The sequence below is a fragment of the Pipistrellus hanaki genome, assembly GCF_964339955.1.
Source record: "Pipistrellus hanaki genome assembly, chromosome: 18".
In the NCBI taxonomy this organism is placed as follows: Eukaryota; Metazoa; Chordata; class Mammalia; order Chiroptera; family Vespertilionidae; genus Pipistrellus; species Pipistrellus hanaki.
The window spans coordinates 5,356,444-5,384,048 of record NC_140520.1 but is presented as its reverse complement, the minus strand read 5'-3'; the positions used below and the strand labels follow the sequence as shown (position 1 = coordinate 5,384,048).

General features: G+C 46.6%; 1 protein-coding gene and 1 pseudogene across 2 annotated transcripts; one reads left to right on the top strand and one right to left on the bottom strand.

The window, feature by feature from the left end:
• Positions 1–1,341: 1,341 nt before the first annotated feature.
• LOC311613000 (mitochondrial adenyl nucleotide antiporter SLC25A24-like) lies at positions 1,342–22,091 on the bottom strand (the record flags this gene model as incomplete). The annotated part of the gene is made up of 10 exons (XM_084866475.1): positions 1,342–1,353; positions 1,911–2,069; positions 2,393–2,560; positions 3,977–4,084; positions 6,436–6,588; positions 14,653–14,811; positions 16,932–17,043; positions 18,546–18,633; positions 20,208–20,334; positions 21,909–22,091. The coding sequence occupies 10 exons, from the start codon at positions 22,089–22,091 to the stop codon at positions 1,342–1,344; spliced, it is 1,269 nt and encodes a 422-aa protein (XP_084722601.1).
• LOC311613001 (large ribosomal subunit protein uL16-like) lies at positions 15,389–15,865 on the top strand (annotated as a pseudogene). Its single transcript has one exon. The product of its transcript is annotated as a large ribosomal subunit protein uL16-like (transcript).
• Positions 22,092–27,605: the final 5,514 nt, after the last annotated feature.

The window sequence follows — 27,605 nt, the reverse complement described above, 5'->3', positions numbered from 1 at the left end:
GAGGCAGCTGATTGATGTTTCTCTAACATCAATGTTTCTCTCCCTCTCCCTCCCTCTCTTCCTCAATCTTCTAATATGGTTATTAGAATTAAGCAAGAGGACCTTTTAAAATGTCTTGAAATAATACCTGGCACATAGCAGGCACTTAATAAATTTTAATTTCTTAATTTTAAAAAAGGCAGCATGGGACTTTGACCTCTGATGCAATAATTGGGTCTACTTTACCAAAATGATTATTTCATTTATAGATTTTATACTAAAAAATAAGTAAAGAGAAAATGTTTTAACAATTATTTGATACTTTCCTTTTAGGAAGAGATCCATTTCTCTTTATAACCCAGGTATTATCTTACAATTAAGTGGTTACAGTAATGACAACAATTTCATATTTCACTTCTAAGCTAATTCCAACCATCTTTTTGATAGTTCAAAAGCCATAGCGCTGATGATTGTTGCAGGAAGCACTTTTATGATATTTGGGGTGAGGCCCCTGAAAAAGCCCATTTTTCCTTCTTTGTTGTATATATGTTGAACGAGACGAATCAAGGAAGTTGTTTTTTCCTTCTGCGCTATAAATTGGGGGGAAAAATCAGTGTAATTTAATATTTAATCTTCATATAGTAAGATAGTACAGTGATTCAACGAGAATTTACAGGGGGTGAAATTATTTCAGAGTACACCTCGCTCCCTACCTAGAGAATAGTCCCATGTGGTCCAATACCATAGTCACTAGACACATGTGGCTATCTGAATCTAAATTAATTAAAATTAAGTGAAACTAAAAATTTAGTTTCTCAGTTGCACGACACTTCAAGTGCCTGACAGCTCTGCTGAACGCACCGGAAGTCTTCAGTGAGGGACCTCACAGGAGACTGGGAATAGGGTGTGACGTCCAGAGTCTGCTGAGGCATGGGCAGATGATGGGATGGACGGAGAGTTTCCCCACCCAGAATGCCATGTAAATTAAACCCCAAGATCTTCCCAAAAAGAAGGAGGGGGGAGAGTGTAAACGAATATTGCTTACCACAGGACCCCTTAAGGAAGTTACTCAGGAAGATACTAACAGGATTATTTGAGAGGTTTGTTTTGTTTTGTTTTTTCAGCTTGAAGGGTATTTTCTTAAAACCTAAATTCCTGACTTTGCACCTAAGAGGAACAAGCAGATGCCCTCCCTTCTGTCTCATGTCTCCTCGCCAAAGAGAACAAAACAACGCGTTCAACTGCACAGAGGTATTAAGTTCTCACTGCAGATTGTGGCAAAGAAATTCCAAGTTCATACTGAGTTAGTGCTGATTCAATCTGAGGAAAGGAAAACCTTCCTACTTCTCTGCTCGGTGCTTCCTAGCCGTAGCTCTGGAGAACGAGCACCGGGGCAGATGTGGAGAGTCCCACAGAGAACTTTGTAGAGGAAAGGAGATCTAAACTCCACAAAGGCTCTACCATCATTCAAGATCATGCTTTCACAATCAGAAGGTTAGCTTTTTATTTAGCAGTTCTACAGTTTTTCTGACTTTGAAATCAATTTCTACTCATTTAAAGCAACTTGTTTTAACTTTTTAACTTCATTTTTTATTTTTAATTCATGGGATTGACACTTTTATTACTTCTTTATTTTATTAGCTTCTTAAAATTTGTTTTTTGTTGCTATTAATCCTCACCTAAGGATATTTTTCCATTGATTTTTAGAGAGAGTGGAAGGGAGGGGCAGAGACAGAGAGAGAAACATTGATGAAAGAGGGACATTGATTGCTGCCTCCTGCACTCACCCCAACCAAGGGGCCAAGGATCAAACTGCAACCTAGGTATCAAAGCTGGAGCCCTTCAGTCTGCAGGCCTATCCACTGAGCCAAATCAGCTAGGACAATTTTATTAGCTTTTTAAATTTATTCTTACTTCATTTAAAAACCCACACACTCACCTTGAGCCTGCATGCGTGTCCTAAGAAGGGTCAGAGGGAAGCTGGCTACCTGAGCACTGGTGTGGGATAACATGGTAAATCCCAGCAAAACCAGTAAGCTAGGTTCTACAGAGCTTTCTGCATTACGTTCGAGCCAATCGTTCTTCAAGCTCTGGAGGAGGAGAAAGCAGGAAACACCCTTTAACTACTGTATAGGTCGAAGCGGGAGAAATTCATTGTTCACACAACTGCAGGAAACATTACTGAGGAGCTTCTTGATACTTTCAGTTAATCCCTCAGAAACCTGACAAGTCAGTAGAGTTGCCTCCATTTTATAAATTTCATAAATGAGGGAACTCATTCAGAGAAACTTGTGTTTTCAGGTCAGAAGCTATTTCATGAAAAGTCATTATTACCAATTTTTAGGATAAAAACTGTTATTGCACCAAATTTTCCAACATAACACATAATGTCACATTATGGGGAGAAACTCACCTCATAAACACTGAGTTCTATGCCTGCATAAGGTATAATGCTTAGCATGTTAGGGACATAGCCTTTGTAAAAGGTCCTAACACCTTCTTGTTTCAGAAGCTTCTTGCCACAATTAATAATCCCTGAGTACTCTCCAGTTTTACCTACAGTCAGTCTGGTCTTTATCACCTAAATGTGGAAGAACATATTGAAAACATATTACCAGAGTCACTCAGCTCACCTAGCAATCTAGAAAGCTATGGTGTATCACCATGTTTACTAATTATCATAGAAATAAAAAAAGAAAGCAATCTTAAACATAATTTTGATTCATTATTAACTGACTCCAGCATGAGCTTTTAAAAAAAAATTTAAACAGGAGAATATAACTCATCACTATGGCTCTAATCGATACATCTAATCAAACCCCCTTACTGGGCTTGGGTTTCCTAGGCAATGGAAGAAGCCAAACTTTCTGCCTGCCCTAGCTGGCCTAAGCCTCCACTCAAGGCTACAAAGTTTCAATTATAGAAGGTAAACAAATCCAAACAGAAACAGTTGCCCACACTGAGCAAGCAGGAGGCTTGGCTCTGCTCCAGGCTACAAAGTTTCAATTGTAGAAAGTAACTATATTGCAGATACCCGGGCCTCTGCTTGGGTGGCTGGGGGTGTGGCCAGCCTGCAAACCACCACAGGCCCCTCGCTCAGGCTCCCCCACACCCCAAGGGAACCCCACCCTGATCCAAGTCACCCTTCAGGGCAAACCAGCTGGCCCCCACCTGTGCACCAGGCCTCTATCCGATCTAATAAAAGAGTAATATGCAGATTGACCATCACTCCAACACATAATATGGCTGCCCCCTTGTGGTCAAAGATCTTGCCCCTATATGGACACAAGATGACCAGCAGGGCAGAGCAGTTGGGAGGGGCCAGGCCTGCAAGGGAGGGCAGTTGTGGGTGATCACAGGCAGGCATGAGAGTGGTTAGGGGGTGATCAGGCTGGCAGGCAGAAGTGGTTAGGGACAATCAGGAAGGCAGGCAGGCGAGCATTTGGGAGTCAGCAGTCCTAGATTGTGAGAAGGATGTCCAACTGCCTGTTTAGGCCGGATCCCACTGGGCAGTCAGACATGCCTCTAAGGGTCCCAGATTGGAGAGTGTGTAGGTTGGGCTGAGGGACAACTCCTCCCCCTACACCCGTGCACAAAATTCGTGCACCTGGCCTCTAGTGTGTGTGTACACACAGACACACACACACACACACTAAGGCAGTGGTTCTCAACCTTTCTAATGCCACGACCCTTTAATATAGTTCCTCGTGTTGTCATGACTACCAACCATAAAATTATTTTCGTTGCTACTTCATAACTGTAATTTTGCTACTGTTATAAATCGTAATGTAAATATCTGTGTTTTCCAATGGTCTTTGGCGACCCTGCTCACGGTTCTCAACCTGTGGGAACCACTGCTTGGGAACCACTGCACTAAGGCCAATTGATACTTGATATGAGATTTAAATCCAGTAGCTATAAAATTGATCTGTGATTCACTTATGTCTTTAAAAAATTAGAAAGTATTACTTTATTAAAAATTTATAATAATACATACCTCCATGGGGTAAATACAGGTCTGAGCAGTTACACCAGCCATTGAACCAGATATAAATCTCTGAGTAATTTCTATTTTAGCATCATCAAAACTAAGCCATTGCTTATACTGTATAAATAAAAGTATTGAAATGTACAATGTTACTGAAATGGATTATATATTGTTTCTAAGTTTATAATATTAATTAGTACTATAAAATTACTTGGAAAAGTATTATAGATATCTGAATTAGCATCTAGTAGAATACCTTGTTTCAATTTTTATGCAATTGTCTAAGATAATAAGAGCCTCTTCCCAATTTTTCTGAAGAATAAGTCAGAGATATTAAGTCACTTAAGCATTTTCATGAATGTCATACGTAAGCATTTTCATAAAAGGCATACAAATGACATAAAGGGTGCAGGGAATCAATCTTTTATCTCTTTTTAGCCTCTCACCTTCCATGTGGAAGATACTAAATATTCCTTGGTAACTGGATAATCAGGAATCATAACCAGGTAAATTGCATTTGTTACAAGGAGCAAGTTTACTCTGGTTAGCTCAAGAAACAGGGAGGCTACTGCAACAGCACATGTGGAAATGAGGAAAGCACCCTAGCTGGTTTGACTCAGTGGATAGAGCATCAGCCTGCAGACTGAAAGGTCCCAGATTCAATTCCAGTCAAGAGCATATGCCCAGGTTGCAGGCTTGATTCCCCAGTAGTGGGAGGGGGGCGGGCAGGAGGCAGCCAATCAGTGATTCTCTCTCATCATTGATGTTTCTATCTCTCTCCCTCTCTCTTCCTCTCTGAAATCAATAAAAATATTTTTTTAAAGAAATAAGAAAGTCAGAAATACCAGCCTAAAGGTCAGGCTTCATAGGAACTAAATAAGTCAAGTTTCTTGAGACTGAAACTGGAAACACATTTAGAATCCAAGACAAGCTTAGCAAACAGATTATCTATCCTAGGCCAGATGCCTTCCTGTTTGCCTTTTCTAGTGGTCTCACATCAAAGCAATTCAGTTCCTCTTAAGAATTAACTCTCTGGTTCTCAAATCAGTGACTTCCCATCAGAAAGTATGATTGGTGCAGTTGATATGGCAGACACTGCTGTCTGTTCCTAGTACTCATTACCATCTTCTGTTTAGTAACAGCCAACTCAACAATAAACTACAATTCCCTCGTCTCCCTTGCAGCTAGGTCGTGTGGCTAAGTGACTCATTTTGGCCATGAGAAATGAGGGGAAATTGAGTATGCAAATTATGAGACGTCTCCTTAAAGATTTTTGGATGGCTCTTTCCTCTACTTGGGAAATGGCAGAGGGGTGTGACTTTTGAAGCTGAGTGTTGAAGATGGCAGAGCTATACCGTTAGCCCTGGACCATTTCCCTCTAGCACATTTAAGCTAATGTATCTTGGTATTTCTTTGATACAACATCTCAGAATGAACCCTAACAAGTGCTGAAATTGGTGACTAGCTGTGGGGTGCTGTCATAACTAAAACCAACAATATGTGGCCCTGTTAGGACGCAGATACTGCAATCTGAGTCCGAAGCTTTGTGGAGATGTTGCCTCCTGTGTTAACCTGGAAGGGAGACCATGTGCTTCCTGAGCCTGAAGTTCTAGGAAAATGGATTGTAAAATCTCGGAATTTGGGTCAGTGTTGCCCACTCCTTGCCGCTTTTAGTGAGGTCATGAGACATGACTATGGCATCTCTCTGCTTTTCTTTCCTGGGCCTTTTCTGAAGTTGTCGGAGCCTGGCCAGCCCAGAAAATGGAAACCTTGAGATGTGCATAGAGCACTCTTGGACTCTCATGTGATGCTAATAGATTACACTATTTAAAAACATATATAGCTCACCTTAACATTAATTGATTAAGTACAACTAAAATCTTAAATCAGATTAACAAATCTAAAATAAAACATTCAAACTGCTCAAGGGAAAACCCATATTGAAATGTTTTAGAGGGCTTCCTTCACTGTGATACTGAAATTAAAAGAACTAATAATACACATCAGTTATGATAATATACTATAATCTATGAAACATTTCTTTCTTTTATCCTCACCCAAGGATATTTTTCCATTGATTTTTAGAGAGAGTGGAAGGGAGAGGGAAAGACAGAGACAAATATCAACGTGAGAGAGACACTCAATTGGTTGCCTCCTGCACCAGGCCCAGGTAGGGAAGAAACCTGAAACCGAGTTACATGCCCTTGACTGGAATCGAACCCAGGGCCCCTTGGTCCGCTGGCTGATTGCTCTGTCCATTGAGCCAAATGGGTAGGCCATGAAACATTTCTTATAAACAAAAGCAATATAAAAATGAAAGTAACCAAATGAGAACAAAATCACTTATATTTAAGTTAACATCTACTGCTTGACACTCCAGTTTTCTCTCATGAAAATCTGGACTTTTTAAAACATTAAATTTTTAAACTGATTTTTGTTGTAAAATCCCACAGATGATAGCATTTTACCTGTTCATAGGCCCCGATCTTGATGGCCGTCTCAGGTGCAATTTTGAAAACATTTGTACCATTTCCTCGCCAAAGAGAACGAATTCCTCCTTCTCTTATCATCAGCTCAAACCCACCAATTACCTTCATTTTCCTTAACTCTGGACTATGAACCTAGAAAAACAAAGAAAAGGAAGATATTCCTAGACTAACTAATAGGGCTGTGACTCATTGCGTGAGGCCCAAAAGAGCAGGGGGAATCTGCAAACTTCCCAATTTCTCTAAAGATGATGATGTCCAGAGGATCCAAGATGGCTGCTCGGGTATACACCTAGCCGCAGCAGCTCACAACAATTTCAAGGGAATACAACTAAAATGTAGAGTGGACATTGCCCAGAGCTACAGGTAGTCGACTGACTGAAAACTCTACAATAGGAAGGAGGGAGAAAACCAGAAGGAAAATCAGAGGAGCTGAAAAAAAGCCTACGGTACGGAGACATGCTGCGCGCTCGCACGCACGCGCGCGCGGAGAGGTCGCAGCCGGAGAGGAGGAGAGGGCTGGGTGCTGCCTGGCGTTCCCTAGCAGGAAGGAAATAGAACCCCCAGCCTGGGCTGAACCCCCGAACCGGCAGCGCTGAGCCCCAAGTTATGTGCCAGACCCTGGGGACCCAGGCTCCGGCAGGGGGAGACAATCCCGGGGGACGGCGAAATGCGGGGCCCCCGGAGTCGCGCGCACATGGCGCGCAGAGGACTGAATGTTGACTCTGATGCTGGATTACCCTAGCCGGAAGAAACAAAGCCTCCGGCGGCAGCTCTGAGCCTCAGTCCAGACCGCCCCGAACTCCAGGTCTGGGCCAGTCCCTGGGGACCCAGGCTCGGGCAGGGGGAGACGGAGCTGTGAGGTGGAGTCCTGGGAGCGCGGCGAAAGGCCGAGCCCCCGGAGTCGCGCACACTGTGCGCAGAGGACAGTCTGTTGACTCTGATCCTGGACTCCCCTAGTGGGAGGGAGAAAGAAAGCCCCAGACTGGAGGAACGCCACGAGGAGCAGGAGCCCCTGCCGGACACCGGCCAGCCGGGCGCCAGCAAGGAGCCGGGCGACGGGGCCCCCAGTGGGGGGGGGGGTGCCCCTGAGCCTTCGACTGCTGAGCGCTGGCAACGGAGCCAATGACGGGGGCTGCTTCCTGGGCGGCGCCGACCCCGGCAACAGGCTGGAGCAGCGCGGGAGCCCGCGGAGAACAAAGGGGTGCCACAGGCCAACCTGCTGAGCTCCCAGGACAAGGAGGAAGAAACCAAAGAAGTTCTCAATGTGAAGAAATCAAGTGAGAGCAAATGATAGTAAAATTACTTAAGAAAGAATACAAAGAAGATCTTGAAAAATCAAAGACTAAGTCAGAACTCAACGCACCAGCCAACATTGCAACATAAATGCGTTTTGTTTTGTTTTTTTAAAAGAAAAAAAAAAAGAGAAAAAAGGGACAGAATGTTGGAACAGCGGCAACCAGGCCTAGAGTGGCCAGGCACAAGGCAGTGGCAGCTGGGCCCGGAGCAGCAGTGGCCAGGCCCCAGAGCAGCAGCAGCCAGAACAAGAGAATCAACGGCCAGCACTGGAGCAGCCAGACCTGGGGCAGTGGCAGCCAGGCCTGAGGCAGAGGCGGCCAAGCCCAGGGTGGCCAGTCCAGGAACACCCAGACACGGAGTGGCTGGGCCCGGAGAAGCCCGGCCCAGAGCAGCCGGGTTGGGAGCAGCCAGGCCCAGAACAGCAGTAGCCAAGCACGGAGCATCCAGGCTGGGAGCGGCCAGGCTTGGAGCAGCCGGGTCGGGTGCGGCCAGGCCTGGAGCAGCGGCGGCCAGGCTGGGAGCGGCCAGGCCCGGAGCAGCTGGGTCTGGTGTGGCCAGGCCTGGAGCAGCGGCTGCCAGGCTGGGAGCGGCCAGGCCCAGAGCAGCAGCTGCCAGGCTGGGAGCGGCCAGACCCGGAGCAGCCGGGTCTGGTGCGGCCAGGCCAGGAGCAGCGGCTGCCAGGCTGGGAGCGGCCAGGCCCGGAGCAGCAGCTGCCAGGCTAGGAGCGGCCAGGCCCAGAGCAGCCGGGTCTGGTGCGGCCAGGCCAGGAGCAGCGGCTGCCAGGCTGGGAGCGGCCAGGCCCGGAGCAGCAGCTGCCAGGCTGGGAGCGGCCAGGCCCGGAGCAGCCGGGTCTGGTGCGGCCAGGCCAGGAGCAGCGGCTGCCAGGCTGGGAGCGGCCAGGCCCGGAGCAGCGGCTGCCAGGCTGGGAGCGGCCAGGCCCGGAGCAGCCGGGTCTGGTGCGGCCAGGCCCGGAGCAGCGGCTGCCAGGCTGGGAGCGGCCAGGCCCGGAGCAGCGGCTGCCGGGCTGGGAGCGGCCAGGCCCGGAGCAGCCGGGTCTGGTGCGGCCAGGCCCGGAGCAGCGGCTGCCAGGCTGGGAGCGGCCAGGCCCGGAGCAGCCGGGTCTGGTGCGGCCAGGCCAGGAGCAGCGGCTGCCAGGCTGGGAGCGGCCAGGCCCGGAGCAGCAGCTGCCAGGCTGGGAGCGGCCAGGCCCGGAGCAGCCGGGCCTGGTGCGGCCAGGCCCGGAGCAGCGACTGCCAGGCTGGGAGCGGCCAGGCCCGGAGCAGCAGCTGCCAGGCTGGGAGCGGCCAGGCCCGGAGCAGCCGGGTCTGGTGCGGCCAGGCCCGGAGCAGCAGCTGCCAGGCCGGGAGCGGCCAGGCCCAGAGCAGCGACTGCCAGGCTGGGAGCGGCCAGGCCCGGAGCAGCCGGGTCTGGTGCGGCCAGGCCCGGAGCAGCAGCTGCCAGGCTGGGAGCGGCCAGGCCCGGAGCAGCAGGGTCTGGTGCGGCCAGGCCCGGAGCAGCAGCTGCCAGGCTGGGAGTGGCCAGGCCCGGAGCAGCAGCTGCCAGGCTGGGAGCGGCCAGGCCCGGAGCAGCAGGGTCTGGTGCAGCCAGGCCAGGAGCAATGGTTGCCAGGCTGGGAGCAGCCAGGCCCGGAGCAGCGGCTGTCAGGCTGGGAGCGGCCAGGCCCGGAGCAGCTGGGTCTGGTGTGGCCAGGCCTGGAGCAGCGGCTGCCAGGCTGGGAGCGGCCAGGCCCAGAGCAACAGCTGCCAGGCTGGGAGCGGCCAGGCCCGGAGCAGCCGGGTCTGGTGCGGCCAGGCCCGGAGCAGCGACTGCCAGGCTGGGAGCGGCCAGGCCCGGAGCAGCCGGGTCTGGTGCGGCCAGGCCCAGAGCAGCAGCTGCCAGGCTGGGAGCGGCCAGGCCCGGAGCAGCCGGGTCTGGTGCGGCCAGGCCAGGAGCAGCGGCTGCCAGGCTGGGAGCGGCCAGGCCCGGAGCAGCAGCTGCCAGGCTGGGAGCGGCCAGGCCCGGAGCAGCCGGGTCTGGTGCGGCCAGGCCAGGAGCAGCGGCTGCCAGGCTGGGAGCGGCCAGGCCCGGAGCAGCAGCTGCCAGGCTGGGAGCGGCCAGGCCCGGAGCAGCCGGGTCTGGTGCGGCCAGGCCCGGAGCAGCGGCTGCCAGGCTGGGAGCGGCCAGGCCCGGAGCAGCCGGGTCTGGTGCGGCCAGGCCAGGAGCAGCGACTGCCAGGCTGGGAGCGGCCAGGCCCGGAGCAGCAGCTGCCAGGCTGGGAGCGGCCAGGCCCGGAGCAGCCGGGTCTGGTGCGGCCAGGCCCGGAGCAGCAGCTGCCAGGCTGGGAGCGGCCAGGCCCAGAGCAGCGACTGCCAGGCTGGGAGCGGCCAGGCCCGGAGCAGCCGGGTCTGGTGCGGCCAGGCCCGGAGCAGCAGCTGCCAGGCTGGGAGCGGCCAGGCCCGGAGCAGCAGGGTCTGGTGCGGCCAGGCCCGGAGCAGCAGCTGCCAGGCTGGGAGTGGCCAGGCCCGGAGCAGCAGCTGCCAGGCTGGGAGCGGCCAGGCCCGGAGCAGCAGGGTCTGGTGCAGCCAGGCCAGGAGCAATGGTTGCCAGGCTGGGAGCAGCCAGGCCCGGAGCAGCGGCTGTCAGGCTGGGAGCGGCCAGGCCCGGAGCAGCTGGGTCTGGTGTGGCCAGGCCTGGAGCAGCGGCTGCCAGGCTGGGAGCGGCCAGGCCCAGAGCAACAGCTGCCAGGCTGGGAGCGGCCAGGCCCGGAGCAGCCGGGTCTGGTGCGGCCAGGCCCGGAGCAGCGACTGCCAGGCTGGGAGCGGCCAGGCCCGGAGCAGCCGGGTCTGGTGCGGCCAGGCCCAGAGCAGCAGCTGCCAGGCTGGGAGCGGCCAGGCCCGGAGCAGCCGGGTCTGGTGCGGCCAGGCCAGGAGCAGCGGCTGCCAGGCTGGGAGCGGCCAGGCCCGGAGCAGCAGCTGCCAGGCTGGGAGCGGCCAGGCCCGGAGCAGCCGGGTCTGGTGCGGCCAGGCCAGGAGCAGCGGCTGCCAGGCTGGGAGCGGCCAGGCCCGGAGCAGCAGCTGCCAGGCTGGGAGCGGCCAGGCCCGGAGCAGCCGGGTCTGGTGCGGCCAGGCCCGGAGCAGCGGCTGCCAGGCTGGGAGCGGCCAGGCCCGGAGCAGCCGGGTCTGGTGCGGCCAGGCCAGGAGCAGCGGCTGCCAGGCTGGGAGCGGCCAGGCCCGGAGCAGCGGCTGCCAGGCTGGGAGCGGCCAGGCCCGGAGCAGCAGTGTCTGGTGCGGCCAGGCCCGGAGCAGCGGCTGCCAGGCTGGGAGCGGCCAGGCCCGGAGCAGCAGCTGCCAGGCTGGGAGCGGCCAGGCCCGGAGCAGCAGGGTCTGCTGCGGCCAGGCCAGGAGCAATGGCTGCCAGGCTGGGAGCAGCCAGGCCCGGAGCAGCGGCTGCCAGGCTGGGAGCGGCCAGGCCCGGAGCAGCAGCTGCCAGGCTGGGAGCGGCCAGGCCCGGAGCAGCTGGGTCTGGTGTGGCCAGGCCTGGAGCAGCGGCTGCTAGGCTGGGAGCGGCCAGGCCCAGAGCAACAGCTGCCAGGCTGGGAGCGGCCAGGCCCGGAGCAGCCGGGTCTGGTGCGGCCAGGCCCGGAGCAGCAGCTGCCAGGCTGGGAGCGGCCAGGCCCGGAGCAGCCGGGTCTGGTGCGGCCAGGCCCGGAGCAGCAGCTGCCAGGCTGGGAGCGGCCAGGCCCGGAGCAGCGACTGCCAGGCTGGGAGCGGCCAGGCCCGGAGCAGCCGGGTCTGTTGCGGCCAGGCCCGGAGCAGCGGCTGCCAGGCTGGGAGCGGCCAGGCCCGGAGCAGCCGGGTCTGGTGCGGCCAGGCCCGGAGCAGCGGCTGCCAGGCTGGGAGCGGCCAGGCCCGGAGCAGCCGGGTCTGGTGCGGCCAGGCCCGGAGCAGCAGCTGCCAGGCTGGGAGCGGCCAGGCCCGGAGCAGCGACTGCCAGGCTGGGAGCGGCCAGGCCCGGAGCAGCCGGGTCTGTTGCGGCCAGGCCCGGAGCAGCGGCTGCCAGGCTGGGAGCGGCCAGGCCCGGAGCAGCAGGGTCTGGTGCGGCCAGGCCCGGAGCAGCGGCTGCCAGGCTGGGAGCGGCCAGGCCCGGAGCAGCAGCTGCCAGGCTGGGAGCGGCCAGGCCCGGAGCAGCGGCTGTCAGGCTGGGAGCGGCCAGGCCCGGAGCAGCCGGGACCGGAGCAACCGGTCCCAGAGCAGCCGGGTCGGGTGCGGCCAGGCCTGTAGCAGCAACAGCCAAGTCCAGAGCAACTAGGTCGGGAGCGGCAGTGACCAGACCCGGAGCAGCTGGTTGTGGAACGAACCAGAGCAACAGAGGCCAGGCCCAGAGCAGCCAGGCCCGAAACAGCTCGCTCCTCGCCTGTACCTGCCCACAGCTGCCTCTCAGACATGGCTGGAAACTTTTGCGGGAACTTGAGGGTCTGCTGAATCAAGTGATGAAGGCTTAGATCTGGATGTGTTGAGTTAGTATAGCGCTGGGGTGTTGATCTGTGAGTGCCTTGGGTGGGGCCTGGATGAGGCTGGTTGACCTATTTGGAAATGTCTTTTGTGTGAAGTATCATTGGGCATGTGGAGGTATTATTGATATGAGAAAATGCTAAGTAACAGATTTACTATCTGAAAAGGGATTTACTATCGGGGAGAGGGAGGGAGGAAGAGACTGAACATAAACTGTGCACCTATGGATGAGGACAATGGGGGATGGGGAGGGGGCAGAGGGTGGGGTGGGAACCTGGTGGAGGGGGGAAGAAATGAGGAACCTTTGTAATAATATGAACAATAAAGATTCATTTAAAAAAAAAATAAAATAAAAAAAAATAAAGATGATGATGTCCATCAGTCTGTTGTCAGAAAGCTCCAAAACATAGAAGGTGTGAAACCCAGGACTGAAGTCCCCAAGATTCAGCACCTTGCTGCTTCATGTGTCCTGCAACTCTCCCATCAGCTATTGCTCAGAAGCAGCAGCACAGTAATAAAACTAAGGAAGAAGTGCAGAGTCCCGAGGCTGCAGAACTGGGCCAGGACAGTGGTCGGCAAACTGTGGCTCGCGAGCCACATGCGGCTCTTTGGCCCCTTGAGTGTGGCTCTTACACAAAATACCATGGCTTGGGCGAGTCTATTTTGAAGAAGTGGCGTTAGAAGAAGTTTAAAAAATGTGGCTCTCCAAAGAAATTTCAATCGTTGTCCTGTTGCTATTTGTCTCTGTTGACTAATGAGTTTGCCGACCACTGGGCCAGAAGAATGAAGGAAGAGAAAGAAAAACACCAGGAACAGATCGCCAAGAGACAGAGGCTATGACCTTTGGCTGCTCAGTTCCACCCTCTAAATCTGAGTCAAAATAAGATTTTCTAAGATCTTAGAAAATAAAATCAAACATCACAACAACAAAAGAGCCCTAGCCAGTTTGGCTCAGTGAATAAGGTCCTGGGTTTGATTCCAGTCAAGGGCACATGAATGGGTTGGGGGCTCAAGCCCCAGTAGGGGGCATGTAGGAGGCAGTAGATCAATGATTCTCATCATCGATGTTTCTCTCTCTCTCTCTCTCTCTCTCTCTCTCTCTCTTCCTTCCTCTTTAAAATCAATAAAAATATATTTTTAGCCGAAACCAGTTTGGCTCAGTGGATAGAGCATCGGTCTGCAGACTGAAAGGTTCCAGGTTCGATTCCGATCAAGGGCATGTACATTGGTTGCAGGCACATCCCCAGTGGCAGGTGTGCAGGAGGCAGCTGGTCGATGATTCTCTCTCATCGATGTTTCTAGCTTTCTATCCCTCTCCCTTCCTCTCTATGAAAAATCAATAAAATATATTTAAAATATATATATATAATTTTTTTAAAACCCACAAACAACAAAAGAAAACCTATTCAAAATCCAATACCAATTTTCATGATGTTACCAAAAATCCAAAAGACAATAAAATACCAAGGTGTGTAAATTTAATTACAAATTAAATTCACTAGATTGTGTATTATTAACTTTTGTATCCTTGAAGAGAAAATATTCAGCAAATTAAATTTTAATTATTTAACAGATTAAATCATGCAGTATTTTAAAACTACCATTAACAATTCATTACTCAGTAAAATAAAAAGTAATTAAACAACATTAACTCTAAAGAGATATTAGTTAATAATATACTCCAAGTAACTTAATTTCCATTTTTAGGTAGATTCTTAGTACTTAAATAGTAGAGTAGAACCATGCTATCAGGCAGTGTCAGAAGCTAGAAATAACTAATAAACTAGACTAATGGTGTCTTATCACTTCTTTAATAGATTTAGCTACATTTCTGAAAAAAAAAATCTAATAGAGTGGTTCTATTATTATTTCAAATAAAAATTCATTTAAACAGCATATAAGCCTCTAAGAAATTAAGAAATCTGCCGAAACCAGTTTGGCTCAGTGGATAGAGCATCAGCCTGCAGACTGAAAGGTCCCGGGTTCGATTCTGGTCCAAGGGCATGTACCTTGGTTGCGGGCACATCTCAGTAGGGGGTGTGCAAGAGGCAGCTGACCGATGATTCTCTCTCATTGATGTTTCTAACTCTCTATCCCTCTCTCTTCCTCTCTGTAAAATATCAATATTTAAAAAACAAACAAACAGAAATTAAAAAATCTTTTAATATGAAAAATAAGATGTCTCCTCTGCCAATTATCTGATAAAATGTAAAAACAGAACTAGTTTATAGAGAAAAGTATAAACACTTGATAAATTAAATGAATTTTTAAAAAGTAAACACTTCTACATTTTCAGAAAATGCACAACTTTAATGACTAGTATGAAAAATGCCAAAACCTTTCTTTTGAAAATTATCAAGGAATTTTCAAATGACTTTACTGCCGTCACCTGCATCATGACTCTCAGGCGGTCAAAAGGGGCCGTGCACGTCCTTGAAAACGCACTAGCTATTCCCCCTGCCACCAAACGCCGCCACCAACGTCCAGAACTCTTTTCTTGCTCAGTGAAGTCATCTGGAATAGCTATGCTCTCCCCTATGTCAATCATCTAATAAAATGGAAACACAGAATTAGATGGATAGAGAACAGTGGAAACACTAGATACATTAAGAGGATACTTTTCTTTTACAAAGATTAAAAATCACAAGTTTTTTTTTTTTTTCATCTCTCATCTCCCTGATAATGAAGACTAACAATGTTCTTAGCACTTGCACTAGGGCAGTGGTCGGCAAACTCATGAGTCAACAGAGCCAAATAGCAACAGGACAACGATTGAAATTTCTTTGGAGAGCCACATTTTTTTAAACTTGAACTTCTTCTAACGCCACTTCTTCAAAATAGACTTGCCCAGGCCGTGGTATTTTGTGGAAGAGCCACACCCAAGGGGCCAAAGAGCCGCACGTGACTCACAAGCCTCGGTTTGCCGACCACTGTACTAGATCAAATAATTTTTAATAATGCATTCAGATATAGGTTTACTATAAAATCAATGCCCACTGATGAAAGAAATTGAAGACACAAATAAATAGAAAGATATATGGTGCTCATGGGTAGGAAGTGTTAATATTGTTAAAATGTCCACACTACCCAGAACCACCTATAGATTCAATACAATCCCCCTCAAAATGGGGCAGAACAAGGCAAAAGTGGACAAGTTCCCACTCTGTGGCCACATGGTGTCAGAGGAATATGAGCAGCTCTCCTCCGAAGCCCCGGAGGCTGCCCGTATTTGTGCCAACAAGTACAAAGTCAAAAGCTTGGCAAAGATGGCTTTCACCTCCAGCGCAGCTCCACCCCTCCCACAGCATCCGCATCAACAAGATGTTGCCCTGTGTGGGAGCTGAGAGGCTCCAGACCACGTCATCACATCCATCCGCACCAAGCTGCAGACCAAGGAGCATGTGATTGAGGCCCTTCGCAGAGCCAAGTTCAAGTGCCCTGGTCACCAGAAGATCCACTCCAAGAAGTTGGGTTTCACTACATTTACTGCAGATGAGTTTGAAGACAGGGTGGCTGAAAAGAGGCTCATCCCAGAGGGCTGTGGTGTCAAATACATCCATCATCGTGGTCCCCTGCACAAATGGGGAGCCCTGCGCTCATGAGTCTCAGCGCTGTCTGCTCCTTACAACAACCAGGAAACCCTACTTCCTATCCACAATAAAAACAAATAAAAAAACCAGGTTCATAGGAGCGGAGAGAGAATGGTGGTTGCCAGGGGCTGGGGAGTGGAGGAAATGGGGAGGTGCTGGCCAAAGGGGACGAACTTCCAGTTCTGAGATGACCATGTTCTGGGGGTCCCATGTGAAGTAGAAACAGTAATTTATGTGAGGTGATGGAGGTCTTCCCTAACCCTACTGTGGTAGTCATTTCACAATATCATGTCATACACCTTAACTTACAAATGTTATCTACCAATCCTTTCTCAATACATTTGAAAAGACAGACCAAGATTTTAATGCAGTAGGGATCTGCCTAAATCGGTTTTGCTCAATGGATAGAGCGTCGGCTTGGGGACTGAAAGGTCCCGGGTTTGATTCCGGTCAAGGGCATGTACCTTGGTTGTGGGCATATCCCCAGTAGGGGGTGTGCAGGAGGCAGCTGATCGATGACTCTCTCTCATCGATGTTTCTAACTCTATCTCTCTCCCTTCCTCTTTGTACAAAATCAATAAAATATATATTTTTTAAAAATAAATAAATAAAATGCAGTAGGGATCAATGAAATGCACATTAAACCAACAAGATATCATTTTATGTCCAACAAAATGGCAAATATCGGAAAATTAGGTAATACCCAGTCACAGTAATATAGAGAGAAGCAGGAACTTTCTGGCACTGTTGGTGGGAGTGAGCTGGCGTAGCAAGCCATTCTGGGCAATAACATGGCTAGATGGCATTCTGGAAAATGGAGACTCAGTACCCTAAAAATATTATAAATGCATATTCCTTCTGATTCAGAAACCCAGATAATATTCTTTAGGATGTGGTTGAGAAAGGCATTTTTTTTTGGGGGGGGGGGGGGGGAGAGGGAGGGAATTGGAAAAAACACTATGAGGAGAGATTACTGTTTCATTAGCCACTGAGGCTGAAAGTATTATAGGGATTATGTGACTGACCATAATAACAGCTATGACACTTATGACATATAAAAAATACAAACTAATCTTACAGCAGAATGCTTCCAGAAGCCAGCAATTTCACCCATATTTTTTGCGGGATGAAGTAAAAAGTAGTACTTCCATTCATCCCAGTCTACTGTCATTGTTCCATCACTGTCCATGCTAGAATTTAAAAAACAAAGAATGCTTACAACATTTATAACAAAGGTAAAAGTTAATTAAGTGCTTCTTACATATTTATGATAGAAAACATTCCTTTGAACTTCATGAACATTGCTGTACTTTCATATTTAAATAGGTATACTTTATTTTTTATAAAAATTGAGAATATAGCCCTGGCTGGGTGGCTCAGTTGGTTGAGCATTGTCCTGTACATGAAAAAATTGCAGGTTCAATTCCCAGTCAAGGCACATACCTAGGTTGGGGGTTTGATCCCCAGTTGCACATATAGAAAGCAACTGATCAATGTTTGTCTGTCTGTCTCTCTCCCTCCATCCCTTTCTCTCTCTCTCTAAAAATCAATAAAAACATATCCTTGGGTAAGGATTTTTTTTTAAACTGAGAATATAATACAGAGTTACATCCATTTTCCTCTAATGGTATCATCTTACATTATTATGGTACATGTTACAATTAATGAACCAATATTAATACATCATTAACTAAAGTTCACACTATCCTCAGAGTTCCTTTGTTTTTAACTAATGTTCCTCTTTTGTTTTAGGATTTTGAGGTAGTCATCATGTCACTTTAGGCTCCTCTTGATTATGAGAGTTTCTCAAACTCCTTGTTTTTGGTTACTTTGACAGTTTTGAAAAGTATTGACCAGATATTTTGTAGAATGCCCCGCTGACAGAATTTTAATTATTTACTTATATTTCTCTCACACGTGCCTTGCTCTTTTAAAGGGAAAGGCTAAAGTCACTTCTATATTGCTAGCACTAAGCACTCAAGAAATGTTTGCTAAATGAATAAATGAATAAAATTGACTGAGGATGAACCTTATACCTTATGAGTCTTCTAATATTTTTCCTCTGAACCTCTTTTCCCTACTTATAGCTCTTAAATCAACTTTAAAATAACCTCTTACTTATGAATTTAAAGAGAAGACTCACTTTTTACCATGAGAAATTTAGGGCTTACTCAACTTTTAAGCATCTTAAAATAAAATAAAAAATACAATAGCTGTTGTTTCTTTGAAATCTGAGTTAAAGGTGGAATTAAATGAGAGAAAATTGGAGAAAACACTAAAAGTTGCATTTTTCTCAATAGAAATTCTAAAAAGCAAATTCCATCCACCAACAAAAGGATCAGTATGATGTCCAGTCCCAGCCAAGATGAAATAATTGGCGTAGAATTTATCCTCTCACTATGAACCATTTCAAAACTGAACACAACATATATACGGCCAAGTGCTAAATTATATAACTCCATCCGACTACCAAACGTAGTTATTAGAGGGCTGAAAGCTTAATGGAAATCCTGAAGGTGAGCAATGTTGAAATAAAGGAAGGGAGAAAGAGAGGGAGAGAGGGAGGGATGGAGAGACAGAGGAAGAGAAGGAGAGAGGGAGGGGAGAAAGAATGGGCTATATTTATAGAAATTAGTTTTTAACTTAGAATATTAAACAAAAATGAAAACTATTAAAAATAAGAAGGGCTGACCTTTGGAGAATTTTTTTTGCCTGAGCTTCAGTAATATCTATACCCAATGACTTCAAACCAGCAATTATTTCTGAAGTCTCTATTACTCCTTTAAAAAGTGAAAAAAGGTCAAGTTAAAGTCTCTGAGAAGATAACAAGGCAAAATATACTTAGAACACAACAGTCTGAAAAAGCCCATTCTTTTATAGGCCTCTCATCCCATATTCACAACCTAAAGACTAAAACGCTCTAAAAGTAAAAGACATTTTTGTCAATTATACTTTAATTAAAAAGGGCTTTACATTCCAGAACTTTAAAAAATAAAAAATATTTAGTAAATGTGGCACTAAAATATTTGTTGGCAAAACATGTCTTAAACTGATGTGAAGTTAATGTTAATCAATTATTTATCTATTTACTGTTACGCATTTGTTTCATTGACAGAATACTCATGTACAGTTGACATTGGATCAACACACGCTTGAACTGTATGGGTCCACTTTTACATGAATTTTTTACAATAAATACAATAGAGGATTTGCATCCACGAGTTCTGCATCCCAGAGTTCAACCAACCTCTAAGGGTTCAACCAATCTATTACCAAAAACAGTATTTTCGAATTCCCAGTCATGGTTATGTATAACTACAAATTAAAAATACTCTTTTCACCCTAGCTGGTTTGGCTCAGTGGACAGCGAGTCAGCCTGCAGTTGAAGGGTTCCGGGTTCAATTCCAGCCAAGGGCACATGCCCAGGTTGCAGGCTCGATCCCCAATCATGCAGGAGGCAGCCCATCAATGATCTATCTCATCACTGATGTTTCCATCTCTCACTCCCTCTTCCTCTCTAAAATCAATAAAAATATGTTTAAAAAATATATGTGAAGAATATTAAATGAAGCAGAAATGCTTACATGATAGCATTAAAAGAAAAAAGTAAGCCCAGCCAGTATGGTTCAGTGGTTGAGCGTTGACCTATGAACCAGAAGGTCACAGTTCGATTCCCAGTCAGGGCACATGCCCAGGTGGGGCATGCAGGAGACAGCCGATCAACGATTCTCTCTCATCACTAATGTTTCTATCTCTCTCTTCCTCTCCCTTCTTCTCTGAAATCAATAAATAATTTTTAAAAAATCAGTGTAACTGCAATTGTATCTAAAGAGAGAGAAAAGAAACCAAGGAAAAAGAACAAACAAAAAGTCTAAAAGGAAATATAAAAATAAATTAAAATGCTAAATCTGATCTCTAGACAGCAGCATTACAAGTAACTTTTACTTTCTTACAGGAGGTTTTCTGTGTTACCTATCTTTCCTGCAACTGAAATATTTTCAAAATAAATAAGAAAACAACAAATATCATTTTTTAAACTACTATGACATATACTGCAAATGAATGGAGAGACCTACCCATTCAGCCAAGTAACATAACAGAGGGCAAAAACTATTTCATTAAAAGATGGTAACCAAAATTAATTAATTAATTTTTAAAAAAGAGAGTAACCACACAGAAATTGTAATAATAAATACAGTTTATATGTTATTTTTAGAAATTAAAAAAAAATGCTGCTAAACAAGTAACAGAATTGAATCTTTGATAGCAGGAGTTAGTTAAAGGCTAATAAGCATATCCTTTGGTACTGCTATTCATGCTAAGCTAATTGTGAATAAAACACACACATACACACCGTCCTTATTTAAGTCCAGACTATTAAATGCCAGCCTCATTTTTTTCTCATGGTCATTAAGGTATCGCAAAAACTCTTTGAAGTCCAATCCTGAGTCAGCATTGGTATCTCCAGCTTGAAAAATTTCCTGCAGGAAAGCAGAAACCATTGCAGAAATACATGGCAAGGGAATCCCCTGCACCATTCCAACATGGGTTTCATCATACAACATGGGTGAGTTTCATCACGCTAATTATGATTTCCATCCACAGCCATTGGCCTAGTTTTTCAGTCACAGCTACAAAGCTAAGTAAGTAATCTTTAAAAACAAACAAACAAAACAAAACAAAAACACAAGTGTGCAATACTGAAGTCAATAGCCACATGTCATTCCAAATAATTATGATTCTTTGAAGAATTGATCTGTGGTTATTAATGAATGCCAAATACTCTGAAAGCATAAAGATACCAAGATACATAGTTCTTGCCATCAGAAACTCACACTCTACTAATTAAATGAGATAAAATATGTGAAATTCTAGCCGGGCCGCTGTTGCTCAGTGGTTGAGCATCGGCCCATCAACCAAGAGGTCCCCAGATTCAATCCCTGGTCAGGGTACATGCCAGGTTGCTGGCTCAATCCCTAGTAGCGGGTGGACAGGAAGCAGCCAATTGATGTTTTTCTCTCATCAATGTTTCTCCCTCTCCCTTTCTCTCTCTAAAATCAATAAAAGCACGTTTTTTAAAATGCTTAAAGATAACATATTAATGATTAAGTCATTAATCTGAAGGGACTGAGCTGAGTGGGAGGATAGAAGTATGAGATAAGGAGATAAAAGTTAATTCAGAGGAGCAGTTTTAGGGACGTTTGGACTTCATACACACAGGCACACACATCTCACTGGTGCGACAAGTGGAGTGGTACCTGAAGACTGTCTCGCATTGAGAGAGGGGAAATGGAACAATTGTTTTCTCTGGACATGCTGTCACTTCCATCCAAACCAGTGGCTCTCAACCTTCCTAACGCCTCAACCCTTGAATACAGTTCCTCATGTGGTGGTGATCCCCAGCCATAAAATTATTTTTGTTGCTACTTCATAACTGTAATGTTGCTACTGTTATGAATCGTAATGTAAATATCTGTGTTTTCCGATGGTCTTAGGCAACCCCTGTGAAAGGGTCATTCGACCCCCAAAGGAGTCGCGACCCACAGGCTGAGAATGGCTGATCTAAACCATTTTTAAATAATCAAGTCAAAGACCCATCTAGAAAAGGAAAGCGCCCCTACTAGTAATTAGGGCAATGAACTCAAAACAGGCAGTGAACTAAAAACCATCAGCTACAGTACTGTCAACCCCTGGATCAGGGTCTGCCTCTCCCCAAACCCTGTGGATGTCAGAAAGACACAGCAGCTCTGGGGCCCCATCTGTTCCTGTCTTGCGGTGGGACTGTCCTAATCAAAGAGGTCTTTTACTCCCGCGTTCACAAAGGCTCCTAGGACTCTGTGCAGGGTCAGCACATGGTGACTGAGTCACCAGAAACCCCACCGGGCATTTCCCAAAATGCCCAGGAGGCGGCTTCGTGCGGGAGGGGCTCACAGACGAGAAGTCCACCCCTTACAGCGCGGGCCTCGGAAAGAAGCTCCAGAAAGGGCGCACTGGGCCTCCCCCTCTCCTCAACGTCCCCCTGGCCTGCCTGAGCCACGTTCTCAGGATCAAGCACCTTCTCCGAATCTATGCCAAACGTGGAGCTCCACATTTTCAGCCCTTCTCGTAGCTCTATGATGTCCACCACCCCGTCCCCGTTGTGGTCTAGCTCTTCGAAGAGGATCTCATAGGAGAACGGGTCATCGTCCTCCTGGCAGGCGGCCGTGGGCAGCACGAAGCCCCGCAGCCAGCGCAGCATGGCCCCGCTGGTGCTGGCCTGGCCTCTGGGCCCGAGCGAGGCTGTCCCGCCCTCCAGCTGTGCCACCTGCCGCCGCCTCCACGACGAAGACCAAGACGAAGACCAAGACGACATGGCCGCCGCCAGGAGGCTGATCCAAGCCGTCAGCGCGGCCATGGCAACCGCCTGGCAGAGCCCCTGTGGTTCCGGGTTCCAGGTTCCGAGCCTTCCGAGGCCAGGACACCCGGAACCACAGTGGGCGCCTCCGGGCTCTCGGGTGGGCGCGCTCAAGACAGGACCTTCGGGCACGCGGCCTCACGGGAGTCCTGCTGCAGCCGACCAGGAGGTGCTTCCGGTTGACCCGGAAATAGAGGTTGACCCGGAAGTAGAGGGTTGTATGGGGCCCAGAGTGCATTCCCCTGGCTGTGTGGATCCACAGTTCCGTGTCCGGCATCTCCCAGTGCCGACTGGTTGCCTATGGCAGGTGGGTTGCTCTGACCTGGTGCCACCGCTCCACCCAGGGAAGGTCATCGCCCTGCGGTTGGGCCCCACTAACCCTGCAGGAGAGCTCTGGACAGGACAGCCTTCCCGCCATTCTCATCTCTCTCTTATCCTTCTTCAAAAACCTGGATGTTTCCAAAAACCTGTCCACTTCCTCGCCTCCCACTTGTCTCCTGGCACCACTGCAGCCTCATCTCAGCCACCACCACCTCACTGAACTTCTTTGTCTTTGAAATCCTTGCCTGCTTTCACCCCGGTCCTGTGTAGACACTGATGCCCAGGCCCTCCATCTTGACACAGTTCCCTTTGTCTTCTGAGATAGCATGCATTCCCGCAATGCCTCAGCGCCTCTCTGCTAAGGACTCTGGGTTTTCTAAAGTCCAGGCACTAGAGAATTGCAGGGGACATGGTTGAGGGGTTCTGGAGAAACCTAGCACTGACATTTATTGACCTGAAGCTTTGACATACAGTTGATTCTAGTCTACACCCCCAAAAGGCTCTGCGCCTATTGGTTCCACTTAGTATGCACAGCTTAGGCATGATGGAGCGGGAAGACTGAACATGGGATCCTGATGAACTGGGATCCTGATGCCATCAGCCTCTGGACCATGTTTATGTGAAACAGAAACAAACCCAGGCCAGAAGCCACCATTCTTTCTGGTCTTCCATCTAACTAATAAATATCCTCAATAATCCACAACTAATCAGAATAACAGGTAACCAGAAAAATACCCAGTTTAAATTACAATCAAAATGACTATGGATAGAGCATCGGACTGAAGGGTCCCGTGTTCAATTCCCCATCAGGGCACATGCCTGGGTTGGGGGTTCGATCCCCAGTAGGAGGCGTGCAAGAGACAGTCAATCAATGATTCTCTCATCATTGATGTTTCTGTCTCTTCGCTTCCTCTCTGAAATCAATAAAAATATATTTTAAAAAATAACCGAAACCGCCGAAACCGGTTTGGCTCAGTGGTAGAGCGTCGGTCTGCGGACTGAAAGGTCCCGGGTTCGATTCCGGTCAAGGTCATGTACATTGGTTGCGGGCACATCCCCAGTAGGGGTTTGCAAGAGGCAGCTGGTCGATGTTTCTCTCTCATCAACGTTTCTAGCTCTCTATCTCTCTCTCTTCCTCTCTGTAAAAAATCAATAAAATATATTTTTAAAAAAATATAAATAACCGAAACCATGGATATAGCTCAGTGGATAGAGCGTAGCCTGCAGACTGAAAGTCCCGAGTTCGATTCCAGTCAAGGGCATGTACCTGGGTTGCGGACACATCCCCAGTAGGAGGTGTGCAAGAGGTAGGTGATAAATGATTCTCTCTCATCGATGTTTCTAACTCGCTATCCCTCTCCTTTCCTCTCTGTAAAAAATCAATAAAATATATATTTTTTAAATTACTATAAACATAGGTTTGAAACTGTTAAAACATATTGTCCTAAAAGTAATTTGGGCATTCTATATGAAGTCAGTATTTTGAAAATAACTTAATTTTTTATGAATCCACATGGTGATATTTATGAAACAAAGAACTTTACAAACTAATGATAAATAAAGACTGTTATAATTATGCAAATTGTCTCTGTTTCATTTATCCACCATTTTCAGAATATAGATACTCTGCTAAGCACTATGCTGGCTGCTAGAGATACAAAGATAAATGAGTCTTTAACTGACATTGAGCACTCGCAGACTGACAGAGACACAAGCAGATGATTTATGAAGAACTTATTGTCAATATATTTTTTATTCATGAATAGATTTTTTAGATTTAGCAAATGAACAAAAAATGCTTTAGTTATGAAAGAAATCCACTAAATGTAATTTGGCTCAGTGACCAGTAGAGGGTGATAGAACATCAGAATAACAGCATAAGAATGTCTTTATGAACCATGTAAGCATAATTTACTATAAACATAATTTTTCTATACATAAATATAATTTATTCAACCAATAATTTTCCCCAAGCTCATTACATACTAGGAAAAGTATATACTAGTATATCCACTCTAAATAAAATACATTCATGATTTAGAAAAATACAATGAAACAATAAATTTTATTTATTCCTATTTTATCATTCTGTTTTACTTTTTTTCCTCTATGTCCTATGCTATCATGAAAACTCACTAGCCAGAGAAATACATTGCTTTTTATCATGTGTTACAAATACCGTTTATCTGTCTTATTGGTATCTTTCAGAAATAGTCAAGTTAATGAAACTTAATGTAATGTATGGGCCAAGCCAGCTGTAGTTGTTGACAGAAAATAAATGATAAAATCTCTTTATGTTATCAGTGAGTAGTATTTTGAAGCTTGAAATTTGATCCCTCTTATTTATGTAATTTTTTTTTTTGCTATAATTCATGTATGTAATATTGAGATCAAAACTTTTTAAAATGTAACTAATGGAAAAGCATTTTGTATTAAGCCACCGTATTCTTTCTGCAAAAAGGAAAGAAGAGAAAAAAAGCTTTTCTTCGTCAGAATGTGTTTTGTTTAAAATGAAAGTGCCTCTTGTTCAGACTACAATAGACAATTCTCCCTTTTGAAGGGCATCTATTGGTCATTATTTATGGAGTACCTACTAGATGCTCCATGTATGTGCTGTAACAAATTAACAAAAACTGGGTGGCTTAAAACAAAAACAAAAAAATTTATTCTGTCACAATTTAGGAGGCCAGAAATCTGAAATCAAGGTGGGCTTCTTCTGGAAGCTCTGATGGAGAATCTTCCTGGCCTCTCTCCTGGTTTCTGGTGGTTGCCAGCAATCTTGGACTTGTAGCTGCATCCCTCCCATCTCTGCTTTCTTCTTCACATGACCTCTTCTGTGTGTCTCTCTGTCTTCACACGGCCTTCTTACAAGAAAACCAGCCTTGGATTGAGGGCCCACCCTAATCTAGTGTGACCTCATTTTAGCTGATTACATCTGCAAAAATCCTTTTCCAATAAGACCATACTCTGAGGTTGTGGGTGGAGATGAATTTTGGCAGAACACTATTCAACCCAGTACAAGTGGTGTGCTATCTTGTATTTCTTCAAATAAATCTTCAAAGAGAAAAAATATTATTTCCTGTTATGGAAATAATATGGAAACTGAATTATTATATCCAGAATAGACATATCCCAAAGTACAATCAATTGAGTCTTTTACTTTCCTTAATCTTCTTACTTTGTTTTACTTTTACTCTATTTTTATAATCAAGTGTTTATACTTTGCCATAATGGTTTTGAGATGTCTCACAATAAAAATATTTAGATAGTAATGCACACAAAATAAAATGTATGAGGCTCTCTCTCATTAAACAGTATATGATTTTTTGAGACCCAGTGGAATCAGATATTTAATAATAAAGGAAGCTATAGTAAAACTCTATAAGTGGAATCCAAAAGTTCCATCATATGAAATTCACATTATCAAAATGTTAAAACATCCCTTTTCAATTAGCCTCCCGGTTATTATATATTTAATTTGTGTTCAACTATGAAATATGCAATAAATAGACGAATTATTACAAACGTGCACAATACAATGAACTGAGAAAGCCCCAAGTTATCACAAAGTAGTCATTTTCAGATCCTTTACCCTGAAGAAGTTACCACCTTAAACTGGCTCCTCATTGAGAACTGCAGGTGGGTGGAGGATGGGAGCCAACTGCCAACTGGGTTCTGTCTCAATTTACATGGCCTCGGAGACATCACAGTTTAAAGGAAGAACAGAAAGTCAAGACCAGAGACACTTGAGACACATATGATAAAGGAAGATGTGGCCAGTTGCACAATTCTCATCAGAAAGAAGGAAACATCATTTCGGGAGAATCCAAGTTTTTTGTAGTGATGACTTGTTTAAAAAAAAAAAAAAAAAAATCTCATTGAGTGACAAAGGGAGAAGATCATGTCCTTTAAAAACCTCTAAAGCAATTGCACTAACAGGAAAAGTTGCTTCTTCGCAACCATTTTGTTCAAGTGGAGCCTATGATGTTGAAACAATACAGCCAAGGTAGTTTGGACGGGCGAAGATAACGACGACAGAAGTTAAAGGCACTGGAAGAGCCACTGAAACAAATGTCCTCAAACACACCTCCCAAAATGTCACCCTCTCAGGCTTGTGCTCACTGACAAGAAAACAGAAAGCTAATATTCTGAGATGCTAGGTCCGAACGTGTTTTAAAAACAGGTGAGCAGACAGTCGAGTTACATTCTCAAAGGAAATTAAAGAACCCAAATAGAACACTGGACAAATATTCTAAAGTTTCCTACAAGGAAACTCAGAACTTTCCACAAGAAATCATTCTGAGGGCTTCAAGACCATCCAGTCAACACTGCAAAAAGCTTTGTCTTCCCTACTTCCCTACCTTCTGAGGCCCAATGACAACACAGGGACAAAAATCCCAGAACAGCCAAAACCGGTTAGGCTCAGTGGATAGAGCGTTGGCCTGCGGACTGAAGGGTCCCAGGTTTGATTCCGGTCAAGGGCATATACTTCGGTTGCTGGCACACCCCCAGTGGGGGGCGTGTAGGAGGCAGCTGATTGATGTTTCTAACTATCTCTCTCCCTTCCTGTCTGTAAAAAATCAATAAAATATTTTTTTTTAAAAAAAGAAAAATAAATATCTATTTTAAGAATCTCCATTATAGATTTGAATGCAGTAAAAAGAAAAAAAATCTATAAACCTCAAACACTGGGCTGACCAAGGAGGTTAGGTGAAGGTGACAAGAGGCACTTCTCCATCTCATCAGCCCGAGAGCGTATCTATATGAGAATAATGAAGCAACATTGCACACATGTAACCTGGACACCCATTATCGCAGTGCCCGGCTCAAGATGTCCTGCGGGCATCACCCATTTTCATCTCTGGTATCAGTCCCAGTGAATCGAACATACATATTTCCAGAATATAGTGTGAATTTATTTCTTCCTTACAAGGGCATATTTTCTGAATCAGTCCTAATCTGTTTCTTCTCCTGCATCCCCTAAATTTGCTGGATGTACCAGCATTCTCTCTGTCACAGAGATTTAGAAAATTGAAG